The sequence below is a fragment of the Ailuropoda melanoleuca genome, chromosome 12 (assembly GCF_002007445.2).
Source record: "Ailuropoda melanoleuca isolate Jingjing chromosome 12, ASM200744v2, whole genome shotgun sequence".
Lineage (NCBI taxonomy): Eukaryota > Metazoa > Chordata > Mammalia > Carnivora > Ursidae > Ailuropoda > Ailuropoda melanoleuca.
This window is the reverse complement of record NC_048229.1, coordinates 42,492,073-42,504,090: the sequence shown is the minus strand read 5'-3', so window position 1 is coordinate 42,504,090 and position 12,018 is coordinate 42,492,073. Positions and strand designations below refer to the sequence as shown.

The window sequence follows — 12,018 nt, the reverse complement described above, 5'->3', positions numbered from 1 at the left end:
CCGCGAGTCCGCCTGTTCCCCCGTGCAGGCGGCCCGCCAACCGCCAGCCGTCCTGCGTGCGCTCCCGGAGCTCCCTTCTCAGCCTGCTGTCTCAAGCGTGCGGGTCCGCGGTCTGACCGCTCCCCCTTGCAGGTGGCTACCACTTCCCGGCGCCCTGACACGGCNGCGCCCTGACACGGCGGCTCCCTCCCCCTTCTGTTTAGCTTCCGATATCTGTGCGCGGTTTCACGGCTCCCCACTTCGTACCTCGATACTCAGCGCTGGAGATGTTCATTTGTAGAGATCCAGATGTATCTTCCTGCGTCTCAGGCTGATTCCGTGGATATTCCTGCTGTTCTGGTACCTATCCAGCTCAACTCAGGGGACCGGCTGAAAAAGGGGTCCCCTACTCCTCCGCCATCTTAACCTCCCCCCCTCTTTCTCTCTCTCTTTTCCTCTCTTAGAGAAGTATTTTTAAGGACTTCTTCATATTAAAAGATATTGGGGGGGCTTCTGGTTGGCTCAGTCGGTTAAGCGCCCAACTGTCGATTTAGGCTTAGGTCGGATTTCAGGGTTGCAAGCTCTGCATTGGGCTCTGTGCTGGGTGTAGAGCCTGCCTGAGATTCTCTCTCCCCCCTCCCTCGACTCTCCACCCCTCCAAGCATGCATGCTCTCTCTCTCAAAAAAAAAAAAATTTTTTTTCCATAGTAAAAAAATTTTGTTTAAATGGATATTGAATTTCTTTAGATTAAGTTTCAGCAACAACAGTGAAAATATTGCTTCTCTTTTGATCTTTTCAAATGGTGAATGATAATAATAAATTTCCTAATATTGAATTCTCTGTATTCCTAGAATAAGCCTCCCTTGGTCATGGTATATTACTCCTTTAATAAACTGTAAGAATCTCTTTGCCAGCGTTTTATTCAGGATAATCTGCATTGATATCCGTAACTGAGATTTGGGATGTAGTTTTTTTTTTCAATTGCCCTTGCCAAGTTTCAGTATCAGTGTGATTCTAACTTTGTAAAAAGACTGAACAACTTTTAAAAAACCCTCTGGAACTTGAAGGCACAAGCTAATTTGAATACAAAGAAACTGGCTATTTTCTACTGAGTTTAAACATTGGACCTGGTAGTCCTTGAAAAGAACATTGATATTTCATTTCTTTTCCTAATTTCTATTCTTAAGTATATTCTAAAAGAAAGAACATATACTGGGGCAAATATTAGAGCTTATGGGCAGTGTTCTCAGTGACTTTTTGTATCAAAAGCCTTAAGTGCATAAAATTCTTAATATATGACTGTCAACATTTTTTAATTGTCTTTAATTTTTAGAGCCGTTTAAGTTCACTGTAATATTGAGCAGAAGTACAAAGACTTCCTATATACTCCCTGTCCCAAACATTTGTAGCCTCTTCCATTATCAACATTCTCCACCAGAGTGGTATATTCATTACAACTGATGACCCTGCACTGACAAATCATTATCATCCAAAGTCCATAGTTTACATTAGAGTTCACTTTTGCCGCTGTACATTCTGTGTGTTTGAACAAATTTATGATGTGTGTCCACCATTATAGTAATACATTATCATGCAGAGTAGTTTCACAGCCCTAAAAGTCCCCTGTGCTTCACCTGTTCTTCTCCCCCCACAACACACACACACACGCACAACACACTCCAAACTCCTAGTGACCACTGATCTCTTTACTGATTCCATAGTTGTATAGTGTCAGTTCTTCAATACTTGTTGGCTATTCTGGATCTTTTGCCTAACCATAGAAACTTGAGAGGCAATAACAGCAGAATGACTTGCTGGGATTTTTATTGGGATCACATTGAATATATAGATCAAGTTAGAAAGAATTGACATGTGGATAATATTGAGTCCTCCTATCCATGACTATAGAATATCTCTCCCTTTATTTAGATCTTTGATATCTTTATCAGAGTTTTATAGTTGTCCTCAGAGTATTTATACATATTTTGTTAAAATTAAGTATTTCATTTTGGGAGTGCTAATGTAAATGGTATTGTGTTTTTAATTTCAAATACCACCTGTTCATTACAGGAATATAGAAAAGTGATTGACTTTTATGTATATTAACCTTATATCCTGCAGTCTTGCTATAATTGCTTATTAGTTCCAGGAGTTTTTTGGTCCATTCTTTTGGCTTTTCTACATAGACCATAATGTCATCTGCAAAGACAGTTTTTTTTTCCTTTCCCAATCTGTTATCTTTTATTTCTTTTTCTTTTCTTTTTTTTTTTAAAAGATTTATTTTATTTTATTTATTTGACAGAGATACAGCCAGCGAGAGAGGGAACACAAGCAGGGGGAGTGGGAGAGGAAGAAGCAGGCTCATAGCAGAGGAGCCTGATGTGGGGCTCGATCCCACAACGCCGGGATCACGCCCTGAGCTGAAGGCAGACGCTTAACTGCTGTGCCACCCAGGCACCCCTATTTCTTTTTCTTGCCATATTACATTAGCTAGGGCTTCAAGTACAGTGTTGAAAAGGAGTGATGAGAGAGGATATCCATCTCTTGTTCCTAAACTTAGCAGGAAAGCTTCCAGTTCCTCATCAAGTATGACATTAGCTGTATGTTTACTGTAGATATTCTTTATCCATTTGAAGAAGTTCCTAGTTTGCTGGAAGCTTTTATCATGAATGAGTGTTGGATTTTGTCAAATGCTTTTTCAGCATCTTTTGATATGATCATATTTTTCTTTACCTGTTAATGAAGTAGATTACATTGATTTTCAAATATTGAACCAGGCTTGCATACCTGGGATAAATCTCACTTGGTTGTGGTATACAATTTTTTAAGCATTGTTGGATTCAGTTTACTAATATTTTGTTGAGGATTTTTGCATCCATATTCATGAGAGGTATTTGACTATAGTTTTGCTTTTTCTTAACTGTCTTTGTCTGGTTTGGGTATTAGAGTAATGCCAACTTCATAGAATGAGTTGAGAAGTATTCCCTGTCCTTCTATCTTCTGAAAGAAATTGTAAAGAATTGGTATAATTTCTTTCTAAATATTTGATAGAATTCACCAGTGAACCTGTCTGGACATAGTGCTTTCTGTTTTGGAAGATAATTAAAAATAAATAAATAAATAATAATAATAATAAATAATAAATTATTGATTTAATTTCATTTTTTTAATATTATTTTTTTAAGTAGGCTCCATGCGCAATCTGGAGCTTGAACCTGAGATTAAGAGTCGCATGCTGTACCAACTGAGCCAGCCAGGCACTCCCAATTATTAATTTAATTTCTTTAATAGATACAGGATCTCCAAATTGTCTTGTTCTTTCTTGTGTGGGTTTTGGCAGATTGTCTTTCAAGGAAGTCTGTTTCACCTAGGTTACCAAACTTAGCGTAGAGTTGTTCATATTATTCCTTGATTACCCTCTAATATCTATGAGATCTGTGGTGATATCCCCTCTTTCATTTCTGGTATTAATCACTTTTGTCCTCTCTTTCCTTGTTAAGTAGCCTGGTTACTTACTGACTTTTGATCTTTTCAAAGAACCAGCTTTTGGTTTCGTCGTATTCTCTGTTGATTTCCTGATTTCAGTTTCATTGATTTCTGCTCTAATTTTATTGTTTTTTTCCTACTTACTTGGATTTAATATGCTCTAGTTTCCTAAGGTGAAAACTTAAATGACTAATTTTAGGTTTTTCTTTTTTTCTAATATATGCATTCAGTGCTATCAGTTTCCCTCCAAGCACTGCTTTTGCCGCATTCCACACATTTTGGTGAGTTGCTTTTTCATTAGATCAAAATACTATAAAATTTTTCTTCACATTTCTCCTTTGCATTATTTATAAGTGAGTTGTTTAATCTCCAAGTATCTTTGTTATTCTACCTTAATTCCATTGTGGTTTGAGAGCAGACGTTGCATGATTTCTCTTCTGTTAAATTTGTTCAGGTGTGTTATGGCCAAAAATGAGATCTGTTTTGGTGAATATTACATGTGAGTTTGAGAATTTGTATTCTGCTGTTGTTGGGTGAAGTAATCTATAGGTGTCAGTTATATCCAGCTGATTGATGGTGGTATTGAGTTCAGTTATGTCTGCTGGATCTATTTATGATAGAGAGGTGCTTAAGTCTTCAACTACAATTATGTCTGCTGGATGTATTTATGCTAGAGAGGTGCTTCAGTCTTCAACCACAATAGTGGACTCATCTGTTCCTCCTTGCAGTTCTGTCAGTTTTTGCCTCATGTAGTTTTACCCTTTGTTGTTTGGCACATCGTGCTAACGATCATTTGTCTTGGAGAATTGACCCCTTTATCATTATGTAATGCCCCTCTTTTTACTTGATCGCTTTTCTTTACTCTGAAGTCTGCTTTGTCTAAAATGAATATAGCTACTCTTGCTTTCTTTTAATTAGTATTAGTGTGGTATATATATCTCCATCCATCTACTTTTCATCTCTGTGTGTATTTATATTTAAAATGGATTTCTTATAGACAACATGTGGTTGATTCTTGTTTTTAGTACGCTCCCAACAATCTCTTTTTGTTGGTGTTGTTAGACCACTGACGTTCAGAATTATTGTTGCTATCATTGAATTTCTGTCTACCATGTTTACTATTTTCTATTTGTTGCCTTTGTTCTTTGTTCCTGTTTTTTTCTTCTGCTCTTTTTCTGCTGTTTGCGTTTTTGATTGAGGATGTGGTATGATTTCATTTTCTTTCCTTTCTTAGCATATCAGTTATATTTCTTTTTTAACTTTTTATTAGTGGTTTCCCTAGACTTTGGAATATACATTTACAACTAATCCAGATCCACGTTCAAATAAAATTATACCAACTTCATGGGTAGTACAAGTACCTTATAATAAAATAATCCTAATTCTTCTGTCCCATCCCTTGTATCATTTCTGTCATTAATTTCATTTATATATAAGGTTGTGTGTGTGTGTGTGTGTGTGTGTGTGTACACATACATAAGCATATATAATCAGGTACATTGTTGCTATTATTTTGAACAAACTGCTATTAGATCAATTAAGAATAAGAAAAATGAGGATTTTTTAAAAATCTTCCCTCACGCCTTCTCTGAAGCTCCTTTCCTTATGTACATTCAGGTTTCTGGCCTAGATCATTTTCCTTCTTTCTGAAGAACTTCTTTTAACATTTCTTGCAAGACAATTTCTTGCTGGTCTACTGGCACCAAAGTGCTTCAGGTTTTTTTGTTTAAGAAAGTCTTTATTTACTTTTCAAGAAAACTTTTGCTGGCTACAGAATTATAGGTGGTTTTTTTCCCTCAGTACTTGAAATATTTCACTCCATTCTCGTTTGCCTGGCGTCTGAGAAGTCAGATGTAATTCTTACCTTCACTCTTTTATAGGTAAAGTATTTTTTCTCTCTGGCTTTTCAGGATTTTGTTTCATTTTTTGTAGTTCAAAAATGATATGCCTACATGTAGTTTTTCTGCCATTTATTCTGCTTGGTGTTCTCTGAGCTTCCTGGACTTGCGGTTTGGTGTCTGACATTAATTTGGGGAAATTCTCAGTTATTATTGTTTCATATATTCTCTTCTTTCTCTTTTCTTCTCTATTCCTGGTACATGCATATTACACCTTCTTTGGTTGTATATTTTGTTTGTTTTTTCCAGTCTCTCTTCTGTTTTCTTTCAGTTTTGGAGATTGTTACTGAGATACCATTAAGCTCAGAAATTCTTTCCTCAGTCCTGTCCAGTCTACTAATAAGCCCATTAAAGGCAATCTTCATTTTTGTTACATATTTTTTTTTTATCTCTAGCATTTGTTTCGGTTGTTAGACTTTTCATCTCTCTGCTTTCATTACCCATCTGTTATTACACACTGTATCGTATTTATTAGCACTCTCAGCGTATTAATCATAGTTGTTTTAATTCACCAGTCTGATAATTCCAGTCAGTATCCTACCATATATGAGTCTTGTTCTGATGCTTGCTGTGTCTCTTTAAACTTTGGTTTTTACCTCTTAATATGTCTTGTAGTTTTTTCTTGATAGCCAGGCATGATGTGCTAGGTAAAAGGCAGTGCTGTAAATAGACCTTTAGTAGTAGGTAATATGTGGGGGAATGGGAAGTGTTCTGTAGTCCTGTGACATGAGGTATCCGTTTTTTTAGTGAGTCTGTGCCTCCAGACAGAACTTCATGTGTGCTTCTCAGTCCCCCACCTTTGCAGGACAAGACAGCTAGAGTGGGCATTTGCCTTCCCTCAGGCCAGTGATGCTTCAGTAAACTCCAGCAGGTTAGGCTCTGGTTAGTTTGTCCTAGGCGTAGATCTTATCAAGGACAGAATGATTCGGCATATTCTGAAGTGGTTCTTTTACCCTGCCATCTGCCAAAACATAGAAGGGTTTTTCTCCATCATTCACTAAGAACTTGCTAGAACTCCAGGAGGTGAGCCCAGAAACGTGGGGTGGGTGCCCTGTGATTACATCCCTTCACGGTTCTAACTCATACTTGTCTACACTTAGCTGCCAGCAAGTCATTGGTTACTGTCAGTCTGCGTACGTGCTGGACCAGAAACCAGAAGTAGTGATTGTCAGTTTTTAGAATTATATTTTTTGCATAACGTGGTATGGAATTGTGGATAGAATTTCACCAGTTCCATCAGGGATGGAATTGTGGGCAGCCATAAATATTTTATTGTAGAAAATTTAAGTTATATTGAGGAATATTAACAAAATAGTTAACCTGCATGATCCTAGTTTTATAAATAAATGTATTTTAAGATTGGGAAGCACACCTCAAAATGATAATATTGGTTACATTAGAGGTTAAGCTATAAGGGATTTTTGTTTTCTTTATATATTTTTGTATATTTCTAATTTCCTACAGTGAAATTTGAAATCAGGAAATAAGTTATTTATAGAAATAAAGCAGTTCGGAGCGCCGAGTGGCTGAGTCTGTTAAGCATCCAACTCTTGATTTCAGCTCAGGTCATGATCTCAGGGTCGTGAGATCAAGCCCCACATTGGGCTCCACACTCAGCGGGGAGTCTGCTTGGATTCTCCCTCTCCCTCCCCCCCCACAAGCTCTCTCTCTCACTCTCTTTCTCTAAAATAAATAAATCTTTAGGGGCGCCTGGGTGGCACAGCGGTTAAGCGTCTGCCTTCGGCTCAGGGCGTGATCCCGGCGTTATGGGATCGAGCCCCACATCAGGCTCCTCCGATATGAGCCTGCTTCTTCCTCTCCCACTCCCCCTGCTTGTGTTCCCTCTCTCGCTGGCTGTCTCCATCTCTGTCGAATAAATAATAAAATCTTTAAAAAAATAAAATAAATAAGTCTTTAAAGAAGGAAGGGAGGGAAGGAAAGAGAGAAAGAAAAGAAAAGAGAAAAGAAAGTTCATTCAGCACCTAAATCTTGGTTTCTAATACCAGTAAAAGGAACAAGAGAAATGGCGTAGAGAAATGATTGATCTATATAGGTAGATAAGTAAGCCTGGAGTGTCTTGCAGTGCCAGAAAGTAAGGGAAGTGCTCAACAAACAAAACAATGGGAGTAGGTCAACAGGACATGGGAGCCCGCAGTGATTTCAGCAATAAAATAAATAATGTAGTATTGAATTATATCCCAGAGTATAAAATATCCAGCAGTCCACACTGACATAATGATTGAATAAATAAATGGATGAGAATAGAGGAAGCTCCTGTGCAAAATTCCCAATGATTTCTATAGATACTCTGCTGTCAGGAGGTGGACTATAATTCCCACTCCTTAAGTGACATGTGGGTTGGATGTTGTGATTTTCTTCGAAAGTGTGCAGCATGGAAAGGGGATAAGGAAGCATAACTTTTCTGTGGAGAAACTTGATCTCAAGGTCAGCATCAACAGTGTTAAGTCATGTCATGACCATATCATCTGATGAGAATGGCACTATACCACTTGGTCTTTCCCCCCCCCCCGGAGCCCATTACCCTGGTTGAAATATGAGAAAGACATCAGACAGACCCAAATTGAGGGACATTGTACAAAATACTTGACCAATATTAGTATTCCTCAAGTCTGTCATGGCCATTAAAAACAAAGAAAGTCTGAGAAACCGTTAAAATCTAGAAGATCCAAAGGATATATCATGATTAAATGTAACAAGGTGTCCTGGATAGGATCCTAGAATAGAAAAAGAAAAAAACTAAGGAAATCTGAATAAAGTATGAACTTTAGTTAATAATAATATATCAACTTTGGCTTCTTATTCGTGATAGATACACCTTAGCAGTAAAAGATGTTAACAATAGGAGAAGCTCGACTTTTTTGTAAAACTATTCTAAAGTTGGTTAGTTTTTTTTTAATCAATTATTTAACTGAATAATTCACCACCTTTATTTTTAAAAGGTTTGAGTAACATTGGAGATGTTCCATGGGGTAAATTTGCAATTTCTGATGTTCTTTGACCCATTTTTCTCGAAGTATGAAATTCTCATTGCATAAGACTGATTTCTCATTCAGAGAACCCTTTGATGTGCAGCATTCTGTGGTTCATCTGGGTACAGAATTTTCCAGTGAGGTTTCAGGGCAGGAGTCTTAATATATATAAGGAGACAAGTAATCTCAAGAGTCAAGAGTTGATGTATATTTCCCCCTTTTCTAATATAAATATAAAGGTGTGTATCTTATAAATTACCATGGACGTGTTTGACATGCGTAAAGGCATTGTGCTTGGTGAAAGTACTGGGTGGGAATGAGTGGGCATCTCTTGGCCGTGGCCCTTTCACCCCCTCTTGCCCGGTGTGGACCTGGAGTGGTGCAGGACAGTGTCTCCTTTCAGGGGACCAGTCCAGAAACACTTGAGCCAGGGACTATACCCAGAGCACACTCACCCCACCGTTTAACGAGTATAGTCGGCTGTGGACACTGAGCTTAATGGCATGGAGATGGGAGTGATCACCAACTGCCAGCCCTTTTCTGCATGTTGTGAAAAGATTCATTGAGATGTGTCAAAAAAGTACTGCATCTCACGGGGCGCCTGGGTGGCTCAATCGGTTAAGTGTCCCACTCTTGATTTCGGCTCAGGTCTTGATCTCAGCGTCGTGAGTTCAAGCCTCTCATTGGGCTCCACACTGGGTGTGGCGCCTACTTTAAAAAAAAAAAAAGTACTGCATCCCAGATATAAATGGGCAAAGTAAAATGATTTAAGGTTGATTTTCTGTGTGTGGCCAATAATAAAATTATTATGCAAGCTATAAAATCTTAGAATGGGATAAAGCTTTAAAATATTTTAAATAATTAAACCTTTCAAACATCTTATCACATTTTGAAGAAATAAAACAGGGACGGCTAAAACTTCTTCCTTTCCTTCCCATTGTCCTGATACTAATATGTATCATTTCCTGGCATTTTTTTTTCAAGACTTTGTGTGTGTGTGTGTGTACATATATGCATGTATTAATATATATGGGTTTTGGTATTTTCACAATTTTTTTAAATGATACACTAAACAAATTGTTACTTTTCATTGATCATTATTAACATTGGTTCATGGTGATAAGTATACATCTAGTTCTTTCATTTTAGGCAGAGTATAATGTGCCTTTATATGAAAATAAACTATTTTATTTCCATTTTCCTGTGGGAAAACAGTGGCTGTGAGTTGCATCCTTTTTTTTTTTTTTTCAACTGTTCACAGCTACAGTGATGATTCTTGTATATGTGCCCTTGTGAACACATATAAGACTATGTTTAGGGTAGCCCCCTAGAACTAGAATACAGGGTCACAGATGTGTGCCTCTTCGGTCTTAACACAGTTGCTCTTCAGGGTGCTTGTATTTACATACATGCAATTTGTGCATTTCCGTTTCTTCACATTGTACAAAAATGGCATTATCAGACTTCTCATTTCTGTCAGGCTTGTGGGCATAATGCATTTTTCTGCTTATTAATGAAAATTTTACATCTTTTTTATGTTTGACTTTAGGGAGGTTCTTCCAAGAATTGCCCATTTATTGCCTTTAAATGGCCTGTTTTTGTTTTTGGGTTTTTTTTAAGGTAAAAGGCCCTACACTCACCTTGGACCTGATGCGTCAGGACATGTAATAAAAGCTAATACTGCTGCATCCATCATAAAGTTGGAGGTGGCTTAGAGGGAGAGTTTAGACCTTGCCTATTTCATTGTCAGATTTACTTATGCCTTTTTATTTTCTTTGCACTTCATTATGAGTGACCATGTCTCCTATTGTTATGAAGAGTTCAGATAAGTTGCCTGATTTGTTAGGCTTCTACTTAAGTATTTAACAAAAATTTCTTCTACGGAGTACCTTTGCAGGGCACCTGGCTGGTTCATTCGGTAGAGCATTCGGTAGAGCATGGTCTCGGGGTTGGGAGTTCGAGCCCCACGTTGAGTACAGAGATTAATTAAAAATAAAATCTTAAAAAATAAAAATAACATATAAAGGTAAACATAATTTTACCGTACACTCCAGCAGTTGTGTTCCTGGGTATTGACCCAAAAGGTGAAATTCATATCCTTCCAAAAAGCTGCACATATATGTTTACAGCAACTTTATTCGTGATAGCCAAAGTGTAGAAGCCGCCAAGATCTCCTTCAGTAGGCAAGTGGATAAACAAATTGTGGTACATCGGACAATGGAATATTATTTGGTGATAAGAAAAGAGCTATCAGGCCATGAAAAGACATGAAGGAATTTTAAATGCATATGGCTAAATAAAACCAGTCCAAAAAGGCTACATACTGTACCACTCCAACGATGCGACATTCTGGAAAAGGCAAAATTGTGCAGACAGTAAAAGAATCAGTGATTGCCAGGGATTAAGGGGGTAGGAGGGGTGAACACATAGAACACAGAGGATGTTTCAGGCAGGGAAATTATCCTTTATGATTTGTCATGGTGGATACATGACATAATGCATGGTCAGAACACACATAACTCTGTAACCCCAACAGTCAGAGCTTAATAATGTTGTATCCATTTTGGTTCGCCATTTGTAACAGATACTCCACACTGTTTCGAGATGTTACTAAGGGGAACTGGATGCAGAGGCAAGGGGATAAACCTGAAAGTGCTACAAGAATCTATTCAGAAACTCTATTCATTTTTTTTTTGACATTTTAAAAAAAATACTTCATACAGTTCAGATTTTACCAAGTGTAACCAGTTATGTGAAACAAATGTTATTTTGAATAGAAACCTTTTAAAGATTATTAACTAATGGTTTTATTTATGAAATCTAAATTGTTGATGCTTTTCAGGACTACTTCCATTTTCTGTGGATTTGTAAATAAGCAAAGTTCATGTTAAAATTATTTAGTTCCTTTTTGCCTTCTTTTCTTTTTAAGATTTTATTTATTTGAGAGAGCGCGAGAGAGAGCCCGAGCAGGGGGGAGGGATCGAGGCAGAGGGAGAAGCAGACTCCCCGCTGAACAGGGAGCCCGATGCGGAACTCGATCCCAGGACCCTGGGATCATGACCTGAACCGAAGGCAGATGCTTAGCAGACTGAGCCACCCAGGCGCCCTCCTTTTTGCTTTCTTAAACAGTAGAGTGGTATAGAGTATTGATTTTGTGTATTTTTCTTTCCGTGTGTAGTTAAATAATTTAGAGCAAAGATTTTGTATATTACTATATTAGAAATCTTTCCAAATACTGTAATAGCCAAAGTAATCTGGGATGTTTGTCATGCTAATAAATTTTTTATAACAGAAAATACTTAATTTTATTGATTCTAGGATATCTCTTCTAGGACACTTTAGCCTCCGAAATCAATATGTCTCTTATAATCAGTAACATCTTAGATTTAGTGAAATGAGATGTCTCATAAGGCTTCCGGAGAAGGAATTTCATAGTTTGTTACAGAATCACTGTAATTCTTCAGATGATGTTATGGGATCGTTCTGACTCACACGTGTCTTTCAGATGCTCTCTGTGTGGGTACGTGTGCAGCCATCCTCCTTCTTTGAAGTCTCACATGTGGAAGCATGCGAGTGACCAAAATTACAACTACGAACAAGTAAACAAGGCTATCAATGATGCCATTTCACAGAGTGGCAGGTACCTACCCCTTCCCTTGTTGTA

At 37.7% G+C, this 12,018-nt stretch overlaps 1 protein-coding gene across 8 annotated transcripts in view; it reads left to right on the top strand.

Moving 5' to 3' along the window:
• The window catches only part of ZNF507 (zinc finger protein 507), a 44,079-nt gene that overhangs the window by 28,161 nt on the left and 3,900 nt on the right, over positions 1–12,018 (top strand). For all 8 annotated transcript variants that reach the window (XM_034672658.1, XM_034672660.1, XM_034672659.1 and 5 more), the window contains one exon: positions 11,860–11,994. In XM_034672658.1, the coding sequence (XP_034528549.1) occupies positions 11,860–11,994 (135 nt within the window). The remainder of the gene's footprint in view (positions 1–11,859; positions 11,995–12,018) is intronic.